The following is a 23935-nucleotide window of genomic DNA, read 5'->3' as shown; positions in this document are numbered from 1 at the left end:
CTTAAACGTGGAAAAAGGTGATATGTCCACTTTAATATGTAAATAATCTTATAATTTCACTTCAAAATTGTATTCTACTCTATGTATAATTAGGTGTAAATCAGTAATTATTATTTTATAATGTAAAATATATCAATAAAAAATATATAAATATTAAACTATTTTGGTCACAGTTGTTTCTTTAAAGTACTTCTTGTGTTTGTTTTAATGATTTCTGTTTGTCATTATAAATAATTTTATGTCACAAAAGCTTAGCTGCTCTCCAGTGTAACAAGAATAAGACACTTAAAAAAATCCAAGAATTCATTAATCAAGTTGTATTTAATATCAATCACTTACATCTCTTAAATGAAACATTTACATTTAGACGTAAAACACACATTTTTGTATGTGACATGCGACATTTAGGCATTATAGTATTTTCATTGATATGGATCTCAGTGAGCAAACATTTTAGGCCACACATATTTGTAAAAACTGATTTGGCTTCAGATTACTTAACAGAAATGACAAAGCTTGAATGAAACAAACATCAATAAAAACTTTTGCATCTCATAAACAGAACATTACAGTGAATGAATAAAGCAGCAACCATAGATGAAATATAAGGACATGTTCGAAATGCACCTGTATTTTTGACGCTGACAAAAGCAGCAAAATAATAACATGCATACTTTACAATTACTTTAAAAACACATAAAATCCTCCTCCATTAAAGCTTTTACATAAATATGCACTTTTGTGACAAAAATGATTGATAGTGTGTTATAAATTAAGCACTTTTTACTTAAATGCAACTGTAAAGATGGTCGTCTATATAAATACTTCATGAACAACTGATTAAATACACACATAGCTCAAGACAGGTTTACAAGGCTGTGTTTGAACTCAACAATGGCCATTTTTAACAAAGAAAAACACAATTTTATTAGCTTCTCATAATGAAATGTCCAGGATAATTAATTGAACGAAAACTAAGAGAAAATTAAACATTGTGTGCATTTTGCCATTCACATTGATCAAGAGGTAATGTTTTTGGCTTTGTTGGGTGAAATGTTGCATGTATGCTGTTTTCCTCTCTCACAAATAAAACTCAAAAACAGTTGATATCCATAAATAAGGCACATGTTTTTTCCCTGAGATAATTTAAAATATGCACACATACACAATGAGACCATAACTGTTCCTCTATCAGTTTCTATCAATAATGTCCAATTATTAAATATCAGCTTTATCCACCTTAATAATAACAACATGATGTTGTTGAGTTTTGGCTTGGCACATTCAATCTGTTTAATGGTCAAAGATTAGACCAAATGATGAACCTCTTGATGTGTAGACTAAACTCACTAAAAGTCTGTGAGACGGTTCTGTATCAGTTCTATTAGCTAACGTTCAGTCAAAAAACCCAGATCAGCACCGTTAATTCTGTATTACATTTTAATGGTGGAGTAAAGCTCATCGATCTGTTTCCTGAAACAGTCCCTGAGTTCAGCACGCTTTGCTTTAAGGGTGGGCGTCAGGAGGCCATTCTGAACTGTGAACATCTCTGTGTGAATAGCGATGTCCTTCACCTGGAGGACAAAATGATGGAGCAACATCAAAACATAAATCACATTTTTTAAATGGCTATGTGGCTGTGTGTCATTGACAAAGCAATATTTCCACAACATCAGGTCTACACTCACCTGTTCAAAAGACTTAAGGCCACTTTCTTTACCCAATTTCACAATGTCCTCCAGAATAGCTTTCTTTATATCCTGAAAGCAGAAACAAAGCATTAATTTGCCCTTCTGAACAGTGTAAAATCTTTGTATTCATAGTTAATGTGAAGATATAGTTGAATGTTTTTGGATTTTATTTTATACTCAAGTTCACTGTTCATATAACCAAAGTCCCTTTAGAGATGTCGCACCACTAGGTGACCATGTTTTTAACGTCTCCAGACACATATTTAAGGCAGTGTTTTCCAAATTTTTGATGGCAGGGATCCCCACATATGGGGAACTTTTGTAAGGGACCCCTTTCCTAAATTATATTTCACCATTTTCTTTAAAAGAAACATTTAAATGATGTAATGTAAACCCAGGAATTTGACAGATATATAATGTGTTTTTAGCAACATAAACTAGTTAAATAGACAGTTATAAACCGTAAAAAAATGCAATCCCGTTAAACCAAAAATGTTGCCACTGTAATTTTGGCAACCATAGCTGCCAGTTTTCTACTGTAAAAGTTACATTTTTTACAGTCTACAATGTAAACCCAGGAATTTGACAGATATACTGTGTTTTAGCAACATAAACTAGTTAAGTAGACAGTTATAAACCGTAAAAACTGCAATCCCGTAAAACCAAAAATGTTGCCACTGTATTTTTGGCAACTACAGCTGCCACTTTCTACCGTAAAATTTACGGTTTTTACAGTTTACAATGTAAACCCGGGAATTTGACAGATATATACTGTGTTTTAGCAACATAAACTAGTTAAATAGACAGTTATAAACCGTAAAAAATGCAATCCCGTAAAACCCATAATGTTGCCACTGTATTTTTGGCAACTACAGCTGCCACTTTCTACCGTAAAATTTACGTTTTTTACAGTTTACAATGTAAACCCAGGAATTTGACAGATATATAATGTGTTTTTAGCAATATAAACATGTTAAATAGACAATTATAAACCGTAAAAAAAATGCAATCCCGTAAAACCAATAATGTTGCCACTGTATTTTTGGCAACTACAGCTGCCACTTTCTACCGTAAAATTTACGTTTTTTACAGTTTACAATGTAAACCCGGGAATTTGACAGATATATACTGTGTTTTAGCAACATAAACATGTTAAGTAGACAGTTATAAACCGTAAAAAAATGCAATCCCGTAAAACCAAAAATGTTGCCACTGTATTTTTGACGGTGAAGTTTTGGCAACCACAGCTGCCAGTTTTCTACCGTAAAATTTACGTTTTGTTTTACAGTTTACAATGTAAACCCGGGAATTTGACAGATATATACTGTGTTTTAGCAACATAAACATGTTAAACACTGTAAAAAAATGTTTCCTTTAAAAAAAACATAAATTTTGCAGTAGAAAACTAGCTGTGGTGGCCAAAACTTCACCGTCAAAAATACAGTGGCAACATTATTGGTTTTACGGGATTGCATTTTTTTTACGGTTTATAACTGTCTATTTAACATGTGTATGTTGCTAAAAACAATGTAAACCCAGGAATTTTACATATATAATAAACATGTTAAGTAGACAGTTATAAACCGCAAGAAAATGCAATCCCGCAAACCCAACAATGCTGCCACCGCATTTCCGACAGTAAAGCCCTGGCAACCACAGCTGCCAGCTTTCCACCATAAAATGTACGTTTTATTTTTTACAGTTTTCTCTTGAATTTTTCTGGAGCCTTCTGGGGATATACACATTTGTAACAACTTAAAGGTAAGTAAATGATGACAGAATTTTCATTTTTGGGTGACCTATCCTTTTAAAGCCTGGGATACCTTGCAGAATTTTTGCACTCCTATAAGATCAGACCTTATCACACTGTGCGACATGGATCGTTTAAACTTGGGTACGAATTGGTTTCTTATGCTAAAATTGCACAAAAAAACAACAACAAATGAATAAATGAGTAAATGATTGTCCATGTCAGTTTTGCCATTATTACCTTATTTCGGCACAGTTCTTCATATGAGCCCTCTATGCCTCTCTTCTTGGCCCAACCGGGCAGAAAGTCTGGATCAGGAACTATGATGCCAACCAGACACGCCTGCAGGAGGAGAGAGAAGAGACAGATGGATGAGGGAAGTCAGAATTCATTCAGTTTGCCTTTATACATGAGCGATGTCCTCTCACCTGCAGACTGTCTCCGTGTACAAATGCCTGAACTACAGCTTCACTCCTGATATAAATATTCTCGATCTTCTCCGGAGCGATATATTCTCCCTGAGCCAGTTTAAAAATGTGCTTCTTACGGTCCACAAGCTTCAAAGTGCCATTCTGTGAAGATGACATCGCAGGCATATCAGCCTATCAGCTTTGGCAAACTGTTACATTAGTGACAGCATGCAGGCCACAAACTTTCGGGTAACATAGAAGGGAGAATCTTTAAAGTAAATGGCACAAGGTTTAATATATTGTTTATTTATATATTAGTGCATAAACAGGTAAACACCTAAATGTGTTATTTACATATGATAGGTGACTGTGTAAACAGTGTTAATTATTTATCAGAAATGCATCAAACTATCATATAAATCATATAAATACTGATAGTGATGGGCATCTTACCGCCTGCCACCTGCCAATGTCTCCTGTGTGAACCCAGCCGTCTTCATCAAGAGTCTCTTTAGTTTTCTCTGGATCTTTCAAATATCCCAGAAAAACATTCGGACCCCTTATACATACCTGCCAGAAACAATCAGAGATCCAGTCAGGTGTGTGTAAAACATACAAACTGCATCAAGACTAATAAAACACACACACACACACACACACACACACACACACACACACACACACACACATACCTCTCCCTCGCCATTACTGGCGTAATAATTCATCTCAGCCACATCCACCAGTTTTATGTCATTACAGGGTAGAGGAGCCCCAACATGACCTGCAATGACAACATAACATAATTACTTTCATTTACAGTCCCAAACATTTTATCCAAACCTACATCTGACCTATATCGAAGCATCTTTGAGTATAAATAAGGCAAATAAATAAATCTGCAATTTTTTAAGAGGTAATCCCCAGGTTTAAAGGTGCATTGTGTAACTTAACAGAAATGCAATATAATAAACAACTATATTATCATTGGTGTATAAAGACCTTACAAAATGAACTGTATTGTTTTTATTACCTAATGCCGAGTTTACACCAACCGCGTTTCAGGCGTCAAAATCGCGTCTACCGCGCCTAGTTTGCCATTTGAACTGTTTAAATGCATTCGCGCGTGTAGAGCGAAGTAGACACGCGAAAAAAGCAAGCATTTGACGGACGTCAGAGGCAAACTCCGCTTCTTGTGGGAGGGGCAAGTGCTATGCGGTTGTCTGTTTGCAAAATGACTGATGTTGATTGTGCATTTATCGAGAGAGTTACCAGTTCGTATTTGGTAACCTTACCGTAGGGGGAAAATAAATGGCACGGGTCAATAAACGTCACGTGACTCAAAAGTAAAATGTGTATTTACAACTTACTAGGTTGCCCAATGTCCTCACTGACACTCTCCCAAGCGAGGTCCTTTTTATTCCCAAGAACTTGTGTCGTATAGCTCCAGGTAACTGCTTACGGACAATATCAAGTGTTGGTTGAATGAGTGACTCCGGGCGGGGCTGCCACCACAGCAGCAAGCAGGCTCCTGATTGGTTAACACGGCGCGAAATTCCGCAAATGTTTATTTTTCAACTCGGGCGTCAGCCACAAATTCGCGTGAACCGCAAAATGCACAAAAAGCACCATTCACGCGTACCGTGCAGTTTGTAAGAGTGAAAGATGTGTTTCTCTCATACTATTTGTAGGCGAACGCATGAACTTAAACTGATATATTTTTTTACATTCACTCCCAACACTGCACGCCGGAGATCCGGCACGGTTCCGGAAAACTTTAACCCCTGCACAACGCTCAATTCCCGCGAGCTAGACGCGCGAATGAGGCGGAAACGTGTCTTCCACGCTGCGGCAAATGCCTCTTCCGCGCTGCGGGACCTCCAGACGCGTGTCAACGTGTCTTCACATTGACTTAACATTGAAATCACTCACGCTTCACGCCTCTACCGCGGTTGGTGTAAACGCAGCATTAGAATGGTCCGTTTTTATCTACATATACAGTAGCCCTAAATGGACAAACTGCTCTACGGAGCACGTTTCGTCACTACATCGTCTCAGACGATGACATGTTTGTCCTGTAACGGCCACCGTAGCATCTCTATGTGTTTCGACAGGGAGGGGTGAGCTGTGGACTGGGCGACCGAAAGATGCCGCTAAAATCTACACACAGCACCTTTAAACTAAAGTCAATAACAATATGCTCTTGCTTAAAAAAAAGTTTGTGTTTGTGTGACCTGCTGTCCAGTCTCCTGGCATTGTAGTTGTGCTGCCAGCAGTGCATTCAGTCTGTCCATAACCTTCATAAAACTGCAAGAAAAAATTGACTTGAGTACTTTAAAGATTGATGTTCCTCACATCAAGTCTAAATGACTAAATGTTAATTATACCTGGCAACCCAGCGCAGCTCGTAGGAAGGTGAGGACCTGGGGGGAAATAGGTGCAGCTCCAGTCACCATCAATCTAACGTGACCACCAACACTGGCCTACAGGGGGCAGCAGAGACTTCATTTACATGAAGACAGATTTGTTTGTGTCTTTAAGTACAAATTAAAACATTATGCAATGGTAACTATAATCAGGGTGTCACCTGGACTTTCTTAAAGATGATCTTATCCCAAAGACTGTCTCTTCTCATAAGTCCACTCTTCATCTCGGCCTCTTTCCTTCTGAATGCAAACTCCAGTATGCGTCGTTTCAGAGGCGAGTTGGCCTGCCCATAGATCTGCAAAAGTTTTTACTACATTAAAACTACACTACAAACGCAAAATGATAAACATGTTTAACGTCAGAACCTCGCAGGTAAACTTTTTAGGTTACCACTATGTTAATACGAATGATGTGTATTACAAACCTTATCAAACATGCGATTCAGCAAACGAGGAACCACTGGGAAAATGGTGGGCTTCAAGGTTTGGAGGTCATCCATTAAAGCCCTAATGTCACCCTGAAAGTATCCAATACGAGCGCCGTGCATCAGTGCTACACCCTGAAAATTTAAACACACACATTGTAAGTGGATAGAAACAATACGGCTTTTTAGAAGCATTGTATTTAAATAATAAATAAAAGTGACAGACACCAAAAACAATAGATGGGTGATTCTCACGAAACCATTGAAACACCACGGCACTAATGATTTTAGCTTTAAAATGTGTAATATAGTAACATTAAAAAGCATCAGAATTAACACAATACTGTGTTCTACCTTGCACAACGTGTGATTTCAACATACGAATTTATAATTGTAAATTTTATCTCATTTTCTGCTGAAATTCTCATTACCGCAATGTGTCCGGCTGTGTTTGAACATGCGTTATGTTGTAATTTAATCAAATTAACACAAAAATATTAAGAAAAAATAAATAAATGGATGTTTTGCTAGACTACTTTAGATGACAGAAAAAATATTTACTGAATATTCATGTATAATAATAATGAAGAAAAATTAGGAAAATGATGTGTCCATGCCTGATGTTCTCATCCTCCGCAACACTTTTGAGAACAGTTTAAGCACACATACAGAATTTCAGTAAAGTTTGATTTTGAGTGACCAAGCACATGGACCAGTTACTTCAAGATGGCTACCAGGTAAGATCATTTTTTTACAGTTAATTTGAAATATTGTCTTGTCAGAATGCTTACACGACATTTTGATTATCATTACCGCAACAGATGCTTATTAAATGTTAATTTAATTAATAGAAGCATAATACTTTGATTTTAAATGCATGTGCAGAATCTCCAAATTATGTTCTATCAGGTTTGTCATGTCATTTTGAAAATATGTCAGTGTTGATGTTTTCTGACTGTTGCGGTAATTAGATTTTTTAGGACTAATTTTTTAAATTATGTTACAAAAAGTGTTAAATGATAAGTAAAAGTTTTTAAATTAAATTCCCATTTACTCCAGACTTTGTTTTTCAATGTCTGGTGGGAAAAAAAGTAAATTTAAGCAATTTTTAAATTTTCATGCTTGACATTTTTAAAACCAAGTTTTCGTGAGAATCACCCATATGCACCAAAAACATAGAAATTATTTGCTGTTGATCTATCTATAACAGACAATAAGATTAAAGTGGTCATATTATACATTAATATTATTTCTGTGACATCTTTAAAATTGAGTTTTCTTAAAGAAAATTAGATATGCAGTTGCACTCAGCACAATGACAATAAACTGAATTTAGCTTGAATAAAATTTTTGCAAACATTATAAAACACATCATATAAAAAATCCTCGGACATAGACACCCTCTACGACTCTCTCAAACATGTGAGCCAGGGGCAGGTATGAAACGTGGACATCATCTGGCCCGAGGGGGCAGTGAGTCTGAAAAAACAGTAAAACAAGACAACTGTAAAAAAACAGTCCTGTAGTACACACTTTTACCCAGTCTATTGCATTACAGTCCTTACAAATGAAACACACAATGATGATAGGAAGGAAGAAGGGTCTACTATTACCCTAAACAATTTAATTTGCAGTATGAGAGGTATGAAACTAGCATCAACATGTGGAAAATGAATTATTCTAAAACATTATACAATAAGTGCTGTTATTATTATTATTAGGGCAGATTATGATGTGAGCTTTACAATTCTGAACATGAAATATTTTGGTTGCCATCTGAAATCTTTGGCTAACAGGTTACACCATCTCATGTACGAGTCTTTAAATATATATTTTTTTGTAATTCACTTTAATAGTCTTGTGGCATGAGACAAACATTTGTGACCCATGCTGGCAAAATGAGTCGGAATGCGCTCGATGTAATTTTGAGCAAGAGACAAAAGAAAGTATAAATGTTGATTTTGGTAAAAAACCCTCATATAGTGATCTCAATGCTCTAAATAGTCATTAAGCAACTAAAGTGATTCTGAGAGGTGTACCGTCCCAATACAGAGATGCATCACCATCCACTTGCGTGTCTCATTTTGGTTTGGGTTTTAAAACATGCAGGAATTAGAAAATAAAATGCATTGCAATATAATATAACGATTTTAACAGACTTTAGTTAACTTCAAATTCAAGGACCTTTCAAGGACTTTCCAGATCCAAAACCCTCAAATTCAAGGACTAAATGTGGGGACACATTTCAAGCTAGAGCAAGGTTACATCATGTTACCTTTAAAGATACATTGTTACAGTTCCCTTTTGAGGGAACTCGCGCTGCGTCACTGCGGTGACACTTTGGGGACGCCTCCAGGAGTAAGTGCATCTGAATGTGCATATCAAATTCAACCAATAGTGAGGCTTAACGACAAAGACAGGGTGATGCAGGAGCCAGGAATTATATCACTATCTGAAATATTGCCAAAGACAGCATTACAGGGACGCAGGAAGTATGGCAAGGGAGACGCAGCGTCTCGTTCCCTTCTCAGGGAACAACAGTTACATACGTAACCAGAGACATTTTCATGTGTGAAACACTACTATGCTAAAAAGCATTTTGGTATGAATCAACATTCGCATACAGAAGATCCAAGCATTTAAAGCGAAAAGTTTAGCATGTTTGCTTAAAAAGTCTAGAATTTTCTTGATATTATCCTACACTACACATGGAATATGGATTTTTTCCCAGAAAACTTCTTGCATTAAATAGATTCAAGCACTTTCAATGACCTGTATCTATGCATGTATATTTTCAAAAACTTCCCAGGGCCTTGAATTTTCCCCCAGATTCACAAACTTTCAAGGATTTCAAGGACCTGTGGGAACCCAGTTTTAAGGTATGGATTTTGTTTTTGAACCTTAAAAAATCTTTAACTTGATTTTTCTCAAAATTGACTTTGGTGACTCTGTTAACTTCAAACAGGTGTAGCTCTGTCATATTTGGTCAGATTCCAACAAATCTTACATCGTTTTAATAGAGATTTTATATTTTTTGAAAATTTGCTCATTCCAACTCATTTTGCCAGCACGTGTCACATTTTTACAAATATATAAAATGCAAGTCCTGCCAATTGTGTGCAAAATATTCATACAATAGTTCGATAAAATGTTTAAAGTAGATTAAGATGAAATATAAAATGTCATAATGCAGGACATTGCTGTCAGTGCTTGAAATGACTAAATTAAATCTGGGTTTATAAAGCTGCTTTTTAAGACATTGTTTACCTGTGTGACCTTGATGAAAGCAGAAGTATTGGACACAATGTTTTTGTGCGTTAGCATTGCCCCTTTAGGGCTTCCTGAGAGCGAGAGAGGGCGAGAGAGATTATAACACTAAAAACAAATCTATCATTATTTTCTTTACACACATTATTTATTTTTTTACACACACATACACACAATACCTGTAGTTCCACTTGTAAAACAGATTATAGCCATATCATCAGGCTTGGGAGGCTGCAGATATAAAAAAGTAATAATTAAATGTAAAGAATAAGAGGACTTAGTCTTAGTTATGTGCCACTATTGATAGTTAAAGTGATAAATATACGTATATAGAGACATATGGCATGCATTTAAATATACTGAAAAATAAAGTAAAGTTGGCTACTGACCGCAGGCTTCTGTCGATGAGCCTTGCCAATATTCTGTAGATGAAAGAGAAACTTATTTAAATAAATGTTGGGACGGGAAGTTCAGGGAATGGGGAAATAAATACAGACAGTGAGGTCAATGAGGTTTCTGTTTGTGTGAGGACAGAACTGCAGATCTGTATACAGGCCAAGTCAGTTACATAGCAAACTTAAAAAAAAACATACACTGAACATCAAGGACATACATTAGATAAGATTTAGACTAATTTTGATGTCAACATTCAGAAATATTAGGAAAAAATTATGCAGCAGCAAGTTTCATATTTTGTTTCATATAAAAAAAGCAAATCAACCTAAAACTGTGACTGTACAAAACTTTTTTAAAGTATCCAAATCATTCGATTATTGCAAACCAATATGCACATTTATAATATCTTGATATTTTCAATGCATCTCGCAGCCCTTACTAATGCATTTTTAAGGGACATTAATAGGTTGTCAATGTTCCTAGAAATATCCGTTTCAGAATCTGTGAGTTTAACCTGACCAATCTTTACCACTGCAGGTTATCATGACCAGGGTCACAGTCAGATAAACGAACAGCGCCATACACAAACACAGAGCTCTACAAATATTTGAGCAGACAATCGCTGGTTTATTCACCTCTGCGTCTCTCAGACTGATGATTTCAATGCCGCACTGCTGTGCTTGGCTCACCAACTCCGAATCAAAATCCTCAATGAGAATCAGAGTTTTGACCGAGTGCTGATGGCCGGACACGCTGTCCAACAGCAGTCTGGCCTTCTCGGGAACATCACATACCACCGTAGATATACAAGCTGCAAAAACAAACACACACTTGTGTAGTAAATGTCAAAGAGTTCAAAAGAAATGTTACGCTGTGCTTCAATGCAGAACAAACATCTTTATATTTTATCCAAATTTAAAACGGTGTTTGACTTACTTTTGTCAATGATGTAAACGATCGCCTCTGTGCCCAATGTATCATATAGAGGAACCGAGATGAGAGAGTAGGTGTAGCAGGCCAGCTCCGAAATTGTCCACTGGAGAAAGATTTCTGGTTAGTGTCAAACTATACTAGTCAACATTTGAATTGGATCAAAAACGTTAATTAAATTAAATGGGTATTGGTTTTAACCAAGACAACTTTAAGGAAAGGTTTTACCCACTTCAAATGTTGACTAGTGTATATTTGCACTAAAATATAAAATGTATATCACAACACATTGCCATTGTTTATTAAAGGAATAATCTACTCATTTTCAATATAAAAATATGTTATTACCTTAACTAAGAATTGTTGATACATCCCTCTATCATCTGTGTGCGTGCACGTAAGCGCTGGAGCGGGCTGCGACGCTTCGATGGCATTTGGCTTGGCCCCATTCATTCAATGCTGCCATTTGGGGATGGGGTTGGAAGTGACCAGGCACATCGACGTTTTTCCTATTTGGGACGAGTAGTTATACGAGCAAGTTTGGTGGTACAAAATAAAACGTATCGCTTTTCTAAGCGGATTTAAAAGAGGAACTATATTTTATGGCGTAATAGCACTTTTGTGAGTACTTCGACTCGGCGCAGTAACACCCTCCCTCTCCCATTATGAGAGTGAGAAGGGGAGCGGACTTTTCAGGCGAGTCGAAGTACTCCCAAAAGTGCTATTACGCCATAAAATATAGTTCCTCTTTTAAATCCGCTTTAAATTTCTAACTTTATCTCTAAATGGTACCATTGAATGAATGGGGCTAAGCTAAATGCTATCGAAGCGTCGCAGCGCGCTCCAGCGCTTACGTGCACGCACACAGATGATAGAGGGATGTATCAACAATTCTTAGTTAAGGTAATAACATATTTTAATATTGAAAATGAGTAGACTATTCCTTTAAGCTGCATTTAAACTGCACTGTAAAAAAAAAATGTGCACTTCAATTTTTAGGTAAAATCCTCTTTGATTTACAAAGTCAAGCTCATTCAACTTTATTTTATAAGTTGCAGCAACTCATCAGTAGTGCTTGGTAAAGATTTCATTTGGTTGAACTCAGCTTTAGTAGAAATAATATGCAAAACTAACACACACACACACAAATGTATAGATGTATGTACAAAGTTCCCCTTATCTAGTCTGGCAACTAAAAAGTGAATTAAACGCGGCTCTGACCTCTGGTCTGTTCTGAGAGAAGATGCCGATGTAAGGGTTTCCGTTTTTGGAGTGTCCTTTTTGGAGAAATGCTGATCCCAAATGCTCTGCCCGCTCGATCACCTGATCAAAACCAAATTAAATCAATCAGAAAACCTTTTTAAATGCAGTAAATATGCAAAATAAGGTGAAGTGGGATTTAGATTTTTGCCTGCCTTCTTCACAAGCTTAATAATTAAAAAATTCTAATCCTAACACAAAGTATGAGCAACAAGTGATAGTGATGCTTGCCTAAGCAAACGCCACTAAAACCCCATTCACACAGGACTTGGTCCCAGGAAATTTCCGTATAATTATCAGAGATGCTTCTGTGTGAACACAAATGCGTCCCGTAAATGTTCTGGGATCGTTCCCGTAACGCAGGTCAACAATCACATTGAGAAATGTCGGCAAACTGGACTGAAGCAGAGATCATTCATCAGCATAACAGAACAGCGCAGAACGAGAACGCACGCAGATTCTGGAAAATCCTTGGCAGTGTGAATGAACCAAAAATCAACCGATTCTGGACAATTCCTGGATGCATTTTCTATTATCTTTGTGTGAAAAGGGTTTAACGGGCCATGAATGTGGATTAAATGTGCTTCAGGAGTTTCCCACAAGCTCTTTTCTACAGTCTATACACCCTCATGAAATCTGTACGAAACTTGATTTTGAAGGCTCTGAAACCCAAAACCAGTTTCCCTACAGGTGTGTGTTAAAGATTTAATTACACACCAGACTTAGAACAGGTTCCTATTACAAACTTTGCGTTCTTGTAAGTCTGTTTGTAAACTTTGAGATCAGGCCAGTGTACTCTCAAACTTCATGTTTTATGGAAAATACACCAACACAGTTTTTGACTATGCTTGTCAACCCATTTTTAAAGGGGACATTTCACAAGACTTTTTTAAAATGTAAAATAAATATTTAGTGTCTCCACAGTACATACGTGAAGTTTAAGATCAAAACATCATATAGATAATTTATTATAACATGGCCACTTCGTTAGGTGTGAGCAATAATGTGCCATTTTTGGGTGTGTCCCTTTAAATGCAAATGATATGATCTCTGCACTAAATGGCAGTGCCGTGGTTGGATAGTGCAGATTAAGGAGCAGTATTTTAATAACTATAAGTTCCCTTTCTGACATCACAAGTGGAGCCAAATTTCAATGAGGTATCTTTTCCACATGCTTGCAGAGAATGGTTTACTAAAACTAAGTTACTGTGTTGATCTTTTTCACATTTTCTAGGTTGACAGAAGCACTGGGGACCCAATTATAGCACTTAAACATGACAAAAGACAGATTTAAACGATATCTCCCTTTTAAATTTAGCTTATTTTGCTTTTAAGATTTAAAGAAGTACAGATCTGAAGATTAAAACACAGAGGTGTTAAAAAAGACACGCAGACAAGGAGACACAAGTGTTATACTACCGTTGAATAAGAAAGCCATTCATAGGGCTGCTTTGGTTTTCTGGATCCCAGGCAGGGGCCATCATCTGAAAAGACAAATGTGATAAATAATATAGTAATAACAATATAATAACACATTCAGTGATTCATTCACATTTAGCTGACGCTTTTATCCCAAGCGGATGCTGTGAGAGCATGGATCATCAGGATTTCATTATGTTCATACACACAATATGATATGAATTTGTGTGTGACGGAGTAAATGAGGACAGACTTCTTATTGTTTAGTTAACCGTCACTTTAAGAAAGCAGCACAAGGCTTGTCACTGTACCAGAGGCAGACGTCACATATTGAGACACATCAGTCTTTGTTTGTCTGTACCGATTTGCAATAGAGCTGAACATTACGTACTTGATATCCTCTGGCCTCGGAGGAAGCACTCGTACACCGTCTTGGCATCGTCGTAGAAATAGCTCAAGAGTGGGCCTCCGTTTAATATCGTCGCCCGCCGAGCAAACTCTCCGCCCTGAGAATCAATAACCAGATTGTCGTAACAAAACACATGAATATCAAACCTGTGATTTTTTCTCACACACTTATATCTACTGACCGGCAGCTCCCGTGACTGCATCTGGAGGTCACAGGGTGGTTTCAGGGCTTTGGGTCTCGTGGCGTACCAGTAAGCTGTGATGGCCGTGAACGCGCCCATGCCGATGAGCGTGTTGGTGGAAAAAGTGCGAAGGTAGTCCCTCACCTCGGTCATATCCGGGACCCTCAGCTGTTTCAACAGCTCGTGAGCCTGCATGACTATCACCTACCGAACCTGTGGAAGAAAAGGGATGATTATGTTATTGCATTGGATTCACTTTATTAAAGGTGCCAAAGATTGCAGTGAAAAAAGCTGTTAAATTCTTTGATTATTGGTATGTAACTTAATGCAAAAAATATCCAGAAATGTTTTTACATAGAATTTGTCCTTTGAATGAAATGGGTTTTGCTATATTTGGAAGGGTCATGAATAATAATGTTGAGCTCTGCTCTGATTGGCTCTGCTCTGAGGCTAATGCCAGTAGCTCACATTAGTAAACATTTTAACATCGTTGTAATTCATTTAATGTTGGGGCGTACAGCTTCCAGCAGTCTTTTGTATGCACAAGGTTTACATAAAAATGAGGAAACAAACGCGTTTGAGGCTCACGATCAGGGCTGAAACGATTAGTCAACATTGTCGACCATATAAAATTTCGACAAATATCTTTGTTGTCAAGTAGTCGTTTGATTTCACTTAACCTAATGTTAGGGCTTGCAATGTTGTGATTTCTGTTGGGATCATCACAACATTTCGGCCGAAAATGCTCTTTTGGGCCATTTTCGGTGGACGAACATTCGGTGAATCCCTAATAATAAATAGTGTTATTATAGTAACACTTTTAGGTACTGTAGTCTTATAGTCTGTTTTAGAAAAGAAGCTCTTAATACTGCTGATAAGAGATGTTTATGTTCAAAAAATATATATTTTGTCTATACACAATATTTTCTTTATAAGTGATTTATTTTTTAGTAAGAATATGTATAACTTAAAGTTGTAACTAATTGAAAAAGCCGAATAATCGCTTAAAACATACCGATTAGTCGTCAAAATAATTGACGATTAGTCGATTAATCGTTATAATAATCGTTAGATTAATCCATTATCAAAATAATCGTTTGTTGCAGCCCTATATGTCATTACCATGTACAGGGTTTCCCGCAGCACATTTTAGTTAAGGCGGCCCGCCTAAGCTTGGAATGCCTTAACTAGGTCGTCCAAAAACAAAACAAAAATTTGCTGCACAAAAGGCCCTCAAGTGCATCTCCGAGAATAGCACACCGCGAGCGGGGACACGCGCCACACGGGCGAAATGAGAAAGACGTGGTCCGGATCGTCACTGTCTGGAGGATAACTAGCCAGTTGATAAAACATCTCTGAGAATAGCGCAGACGCGCTTCACACCGCGAGCCGAAATGAGATAAGACGTGGTTCGTCATGTCTTGGAGGATAGCCAGTTGATAACACGCGTGTCCGTGAGAACTGTAAGTGGACTTATGTTTTGGGGTTATTTAAGCCTGTTATTGTATTAGTCTATAGTTCTTGCAATTTTAAAGTAAGTTAGCTGGCGATTTTGTTGTTTGAGCAACCTGCTAGGGTATCACGTGCCTGTTGATTAGATATAATTGTTAAGCGCTCTTGCTCACTTTATTTATGCGCATTATTTACATGCTACAGTAGTTAGACTCATAATGTAATTAATAGTGGGAAATAATCAGTTTTTACAATTTTTGCGCTACCTATCATCGTTCGGCAGACGTTCTACAACATCTGCTTCAGTTTGTGTTTAATAATCCTTTAGTTTCACTGCATCATGCAGCTATTCCCATTATTCCCATAATTCATTAATAATCTAGTATGTGTTCATTTTTTTCATAGTTTCTTCAAAATTAAGTTTTATTTGAGCGTTTTAAAAATAAATATGTTATTTATTTATTTTATTAAAATATTTTAATTTTCATAATGACGCATACGCCCCGCCCCTTTGATTGCCATGCCCTCGGCCCACCCAACCCTACCACCTTAACTAACAAATTTTCTGTGGGAAACCCTGATGTACAGAACTTATTATTCATCTATGCTTACCATAAATACAGTTTTTATTATATGGCATCTTTAAGCCTTTTAAAAATAACTTGCCCCCTCTCCGCACCCCTAATTCCTTACCGAAAAGCATTTAAACATTATAATTGCATCAGCTGGAATTCTTTTAATTGATTTTTTTTATTTTAGGATGAAATACGACTTGGACATGTCACCCGTATATTTCACATTCTTTCTGAGAAAAGAAAGCATCACTCGCTCACGAGACTCTCTGCTATGTGCATCTACCTAAAACTTTCCCAAACCATAACCTTTTGAAATATTCAAATTCTTCAGTTATAGCATGCAAACCATTGCTATTTGTGTGTTGCGATATTCTCTGTGATTTTCTATACATTTTGCTGCACTATGGGAAATGTTATCTTCATAAAGAACATCTAAGGAACCAATGGTGATGATGATCAAGGGTCAAACTAATTTATCAGATGTTTTGTCAATGCATATTGTCTGCAATGTTTTTTTCACCTGTTCAAAGTTTACTCACATCATTAACTCTAACAAAACCTTACAACACAACTTTTAAACAAACTGGCGCTCATATTTCTGCAATACCCCAATTTACACTTTCTATTTTGAGATGCACAGGTCATACATCACTCTGTGGAGAATAGCAAAATGTTTACATGTTTCCCCTTATACTCTCATAACTGCAATGTAAAAAAAAGTCAAAAATATCACCTTTAAACAAGCTGACGTTTATAAGCTAACAGAAAGAAGTCACCTTACTCAGGCAAGCAAGGACGTGTTACCCTGTAACCCTTCACCTACTTCTATTATTACTGCCCCGGGGTAGATCATTCTGAGAAACTGCCCTCATCTAAACACAGCAGCTCGGCTCATGCACGCCTGCTTACAAACAACACCAGAGATGAAGCCAATAAAAACTGAATGCTCACATCCAAACACTTTAAATGTTAAGGACCACAAGCGTTCTTCCGCTGCCAATGGACAGCTGGAGCTTAACCATCCCATTTCCTTAAAGGGAAAGTTCACCCAAAAATGAAAATGATGTCATTATTTACTCAACATCAGGTTGAAATGTTTCAATTTGAACACAAAGGAATATATCAAGCAGAAAACAAAAGCACCATTGGTGCTCACAAACACTGCTCAAAATATCTTCCTTTGTATTCAGCAAAATAAGGAAATTCATACAGGTCTGTAACAACATAAGGATGAGTAAAAGATGACACAATTTTCATTTTTGGGTGAACCATCCTTTTAACCCATGTAGGGCACATATGAACTCGCTTGATCTCGCTTTAACAAGTCTCAGCATGACCTTAATATATTAAACACACACTTCACCTGTGACCAGTGGAATGGTGTCCAAATGTGGGCGCCGCTTGCCCACAGAAACGCTGCCACGGGAAGGTAAACTAACCAGGTTGAAGTTAAAACACTACAGGTCACAACAACAACTACGGGATGAGTTTATGTGCATCAATGAGCCACCCCGGCCCCTCCTTGCTTCTTATTGGACACATACTCTGTGTTAGCCAATAAGGAATGAGCAACAGGGCAAACATTACAATGAAAAACGACTGACGAGATTGTTATTATGTCAATAATCAACTAGAACATTTACTATAATCACTGATTATATCAAGTATTGTGCTTAGTGGTTAAAGGAATAGTCAATTTTCTTAAAAGAAAAATCCAGATAATTTACTCACCACCATGTCATCCAAAATGTTGATGTCTTTCTTTGTTCAGTCAAGAAGAAATTATGTTTTTTGAGGAAACATTCCAGGATTTTTCTCATTTTAATGGACTTTAATAGACACCAACAATTAATACTTAACTCAACACTTAACAGTTTTTCAACGGAGTTTCAAAGGACCACAAACGATCCCAAACGAGGCACAAGGGTCTTATCTAGCAAAACGATTGTCATTTGTGACAATAAAATAACAAATATACACTTTTAAAGCACAACTTCTCATCTAGATCCGGACGTGATGCACCAGCGTGACCCCACGCAATACGTCATGACGTCAAGAGGTCAGAGAGGACGAACGCCCCAGTGTTTACAAGTGTGTTGAAAGAGGACCGTTCCTACGTTGTTGTATGTGGAATGATACTAATTAATGTCTTTGTGTCAGTTTATTGTTTACAACGGTCCGCAAATGTGCGTTTTATATATGTTACACGTGACCTCCCTTCGTCACTACGCATTTGCGTTAGGTCGCGCTGGACCGGACCTAGCCGAAAAGTTGTGGTTTAAAAGTGTATATTTTTTAGTTTTCTTGTCAAAAATGACAATCGTTTTGCTAGATAAGACCCTTATGCCTCGTTTGGGATCGTTTATAGTCCTTTGAAACTTCGTTGAAAATAACTTATGTGTTGAGTTGAGTATTAATTGTTGGTGTCTATTAAAGTCCATTGAAATGAGAAAAATCCTGCAATGTTTTCCTCAAAAAATATAATTTCTTCTCGACTGAACAAAGAAAGACATCAACATTTTGGATGACATGGTGGTGAGTAAATTATCTGGATTTTTCTTTTAAGAAAATTGAATATTCCTTTAACTGATAAGGGTTGATGTAATAGCCTATATGTGATGTATAGAAAGCAGAGTTAAGTGTAAAATTCACACAAATCATAAACATATCTCATGATCACTTTATCGGCCTGGCCATTGTACGAGTCTACATCTCCTTGAAATCTCATTGGGTTGGTTTAACCAGCCAAGCGGGCACTGAAACACATCATGCCAGCGTACTGTGTGTACTGTACAGACTTTCCAGGGTAAAGGTAACATGACCACGGTCACGTCCTTTAAACTCTTCATGGCACTACAGGGAGGTGGAGTAAGTGCGTAAAGACCAATGATAGACCTTGAAGTTGGTCATCCGACGGAGGGCAGCCAAGCAAACACAACCCCTCCCAAACTGGAGCTTCTATTTAAAAATAGTGGCACAACAAATGGAAAAAAGATCCAGATACTGAAAGCATGCAATGACTGACGTGTGGATAGGCGACATCTGCAGATGACTCAAGAACAAGCCAGAGTCTAACTGCCTACAAACTAACTAACATTAAACAGATTTCCAATGTTCTAAAGTCTAAAATTCAGTGCAATTTCAGGGTCAAAGGTCGACTGAAAATTAAGGATACTTTTAGGTGATTCTTATTATATTGAGTGCTTCTCATTATTACTTTTTGTGGTATAACCCATCAAAATTTTTGTTATAGGATAATTATAACATTTATAATAATGCTTCTATAAAATAAAATAAGATGAGATTCAACCCACAAGTATGCAATCAAGATCTCTTATCATTCTTTCAAGAGGAATGTTTACATAGTTTCAAAACTTAAAGTGCAGACAGCATTGCATCAGACAGTCTGATCCTTCACACAGACTCACGAATCAACGTAGCCGAGTAAATTCTAATCAGTGATATTGATTCACGAATCAAAATCACTGAATTCAACACTCTCATGGGTTGTTTACACAACAACGTTTTCAACCGTAAACTGGAAAGTTTTTATGCAGTAGGGTTGTTCCGATAGATGATAGTATCGTTAGGGATGCACGATATATCGGCCGAGTCGACATATCGTTATCGGCCGATAACTGCTTGTTTTTAATATTATCGGTTATCGGTCTGATAGCAAAATTAGGCCGATCAATGAAAGCCGATAAATGATGGATTATTTTGGTTTGTTGAAACACTTCACTTGCTCATTGCTGGCCATGTGGAGTTTTGATTGGTGCTTTCTGTGACATAGCACGAAGATGACACGTTTTGCGGGCTCAAGAAGAGTATGCTAGTCTAGTGCAAAGACAAGATGTCCGCGGCCTGCGAGTTTTTCATTGTGAAAATAATATGAATATTTATCGGCCTATAGCTATCGGTTATCGCCCCCCAAATTTAAAGAGTTATCGGTATCGCCCAAAATTTCCATATCGGTGCATCCCTAAGTATCGACAATAGTCAGACATATCGCTAATAGTGGGCTTTAAAGACGATGGTTGGTGATATCTTCATAGTTTCACATTAACATGCGCATTAGCATGCTTTTCTTAGCATGAGAGGGTTTGTGGTCTTTACTTTGCGTGAGAGAGCTTGTAATGCACGCAGATTCCTTCTTGCAGGCACATGGACTCAATGTGCCCATCTTGGACCCTTGCTCAGACCTGAATGCGCACGACACGGACTCCTCCTAGCACCTGAACTTGTAATATGCATGGCTCTGACATTTCCTTGCACAAGATTGTTAGCACACATAGGGTTAAAACCAGCGCATTTGTTGTTGCATCACAAGATATATATTTTCTCAATGTGTGTTTTCATGGGTTCAAACCAATGACCTTTTGCACTGCTAACGCAATGCACAAAACTTGTAAATACGAAACCTGTGGTAATTCGGACAGCCATATCAGTTGGACCTCAAGATGTCATTTTCTTGTAAAACAGGCAGCACAACGACAAACAGTTTGCACAACAATGGTCTGTGCAATTGTTTACCCTTCTCCTCCACACAACCAGAGATTAAAAAGTCACCTGTTCTTAAAGGTATGTGACCTTCATGTAAGCCTCATGCCAATATATAACCAATCATAGATTATTGCATAGATTTTTGAACAAGGTGAATCATTAAAAGATTGGCAGTCTCACTTGTTCATTAGCAGCACTGGACAAACATAAACTAGTTCTTTGTGAATATCATGACACTAATAAATCACACAGTCTTAAAATACAACTGAATTCATCATGCTTTACTTCATAGTCCTAACAACAGTACAAATGAAAGTAGACTCATTGTCCTCTACGTTACTCTGGGGTACTGTTGGTGGACTAATACAAAAAATGAGATAAAATATCATAGAGCTTACAGCCTACACCTGTGTTTAATGCCAAACCTCAACACAAGTGATCTCCCAGGTGATGCTGGGTTTGAACATGGTTGTTGTCACAAAACAAGGTCATCAAGGACACAACACTCTTACATACAGCATAATACATTCAATAACCACCACGTGTCACACAAGTCAGATCGATGGTTATGTGTGAAAAATAATTTAAGGAATTATGTATATGTAACACCACATGACTGATGCATGCATATGTTAACCTTTAAAATAGGAATTGAGTTACAGAATACAGTCAGACACGTGATAGATGATGCACTGTATTTAACTTGCGGGATCTTCAACTATTAAACACATGCAAACATAAGCTGTTGAATAAGTATTTTCAAGACAGACACACAATTTGCATTAGCCTCTAACTAACATCAAAACACAACTCTTTATATGCCCCTCTTCATACAGGTTATATCATACAAGCATAATCCATATGGGCGTGTGCATTTCTGGACACGTTACATTGTTAAGCATAAAAACAAAACGCGCTCTATTATGCAATGATATCATATAAAAAATATAAAAATGTATGACGTATAAAATATAGCAGAAGTTATATTTGGTCTGACTAGTGTACTGACCTGTATAAGTTCCTATGATTCAGATGAAGGCACGTGCATACGTTTGATAACTGACGCCGAGCTTTTACAACTTCTCCTATCTGTTCCTTGACCAATATTTCCACCAATCAGAGGCGCCGTACGAATGGAGCGACAGTTAGGAGGATCGTGATTGGACGATCGTTTGACTCTTAGTAACCCTGCTTTTTAGCCACGTTCACCTTTGTACAGACTTTTACAAGCGCGGGAGCGCGCACAGCTGCGAAGTTGTGGTCATGTTTTAATATGCTAAATATTACATATTTTAATGTAATTTTTTGTTTAGGGTTTTGTATGTCACTTATGGGTTTTGTTTTAGATAGCTTTTAAAGTGTATTTAATTTTTTTGCTAACGTAGGATACACACGTAGAATGAGTATTGTTTTTTATGAAAGTCTTATATATAGTGAAATATTAAACTTACCTTGAGTTTTTTTTATTACATGTATCATATTTCATATCATTCACCCTCTTCACTGACATTGTTGTCACCTTTACAACAGTTTATACACAAACACCTTCATGAACTCAATTGCTAGAGCATTTAGCAGGGCAAAAGGTCATAGGTTTGATCTCAGGGAACACACATACTAGCATTTGAAAACTGATAAAAATATATAAGATGGAAGTAGCCTATGATTAAAAGTTTTCAAAATTGTTGTAAAAAAAAAATGATGCTAAATGCCTAAATATAAATAAGTAAAAGAAAACCCTATTAGTTTTAAATCAACCCCTGGGACATAGTTAAAAGCATTAAATATATAATGTGCATTAACTGAGGTAAATAAATGAGAGTTCATTGATTATTAAAATAGCTTACAGAATAATGTGATTATCTTTTGCGGCTATATCAAAACAGAGCAGTTTTACGGGTGTGACAATTATCAGTCAATGCACAGAGATAACTTCATAACATACTAGTTCAGTTCAGCTTTCATAAAGATTATATTTCCATTTTGGCAAAATTATTTTTCTAACAAATCAACATGCGGTAATGCATAATCAACCTGCTTTATCTTTCAAAGGATTAGACCATAAACAGTAGAAAATTACTTCAAATTGCTTCAAAAAGTATTGTTATTGCAGCAGCACCTAGTGGCGGTTTCCTTGATAGGGCTTAAGGGATAGTTCACCCAAAAATTAAACTTTTGTCATCATTTTCTCATCCTCATGTTGTTCTAAACCTGTATGAATTTCTTTTTTTCTGATGAACACAAAATTACATATATTGATAAATGATGGTAAGCACACAGCTGATTGTAACCATTGACTTTCATAGTAGGAAAAAATATTATGGAAGTATTGTGATAAATGATGAAGAAGTTATTTTGATAAAAGATGGTAAGCATATAGTAGACTGTACCCATTGAATTCAATCATATTTGTTTTCCCCACTATGGAAGTCAATGGATATAATCAGCTGTTTGCTTACATCATTTATCAAAATATATTTTTTGTGTTCATCAGAAAAAAGAAATTCATACAGGAGATGAGCCATGCCAAATACAATCAAAACAACTCAAATCAAATGAATAAGAAGATTGCTGTAAATCCCCCCCAAAAAACCCCACTAGAGGGCAGTCAGTCTCACCACTGAAGTCTGTTTCCTGAAGGACCTTTTAAAAGAGTTTATTTAAAATTCCTGATAATCAGTTGCCATGTAAAACATATGAATTGAGAGCTGTTTTGTAACAAAAAAATTAGACTCTTAATGTAAGAAGTTTAGTAACAAACAAATACACAAACAAAGGGGACATATCATGAAAATCTGACTTTTTTCATGTTTAGGTGCTATAGTTGGCACGAATGTCTTTTTC

General features: G+C 36.8%; 1 protein-coding gene across 3 annotated transcripts; it reads right to left on the bottom strand.

The window, feature by feature from the left end:
* Positions 1 to 302: 302 nt before the first annotated feature.
* acsl1b (acyl-CoA synthetase long chain family member 1b) lies at positions 303 to 22258 on the bottom strand. Of its 3 annotated transcripts, XM_073854488.1 has the most exons (21): positions 22101 to 22258; positions 14562 to 14774; positions 14363 to 14477; positions 13972 to 14036; positions 12514 to 12615; positions 11299 to 11398; positions 10998 to 11173; positions 10356 to 10388; positions 10146 to 10197; positions 9967 to 10040; positions 8103 to 8178; positions 6700 to 6836; positions 6436 to 6570; positions 6236 to 6331; positions 6083 to 6155; positions 4544 to 4632; positions 4305 to 4421; positions 3870 to 4013; positions 3682 to 3783; positions 1689 to 1760; positions 303 to 1574 (listed from the first exon to the last, which is right to left on the bottom strand). In XM_073854488.1, the coding sequence occupies exons 2-21, from the start codon at positions 14754 to 14756 to the stop codon at positions 1434 to 1436; spliced, it is 2094 nt and encodes a 697-aa protein (XP_073710589.1). In that variant the 5' UTR covers positions 14757 to 14774; positions 22101 to 22258; the 3' UTR covers positions 303 to 1433. The 3 variants fall into 3 exon arrangements, with proteins under 3 accessions (XP_073710589.1, XP_073710587.1, XP_073710588.1); XM_073854486.1 differs by having other exon boundaries at positions 14363 to 14774; XM_073854487.1 differs by lacking the exon at positions 22101 to 22258 and adding an exon at positions 17952 to 18093 and having other exon boundaries at positions 14363 to 14774.
* Between the last annotated feature and the right edge of the window lie 1677 nt (positions 22259 to 23935).

Source organism: Misgurnus anguillicaudatus, chromosome 16 (assembly GCF_027580225.2).
Source record: "Misgurnus anguillicaudatus chromosome 16, ASM2758022v2, whole genome shotgun sequence".
Lineage (NCBI taxonomy): Eukaryota > Metazoa > Chordata > Actinopteri > Cypriniformes > Cobitidae > Misgurnus > Misgurnus anguillicaudatus.
Note: the sequence above shows the minus strand (reverse complement) of the source record. Positions and strands in the feature narration are given on the sequence as shown.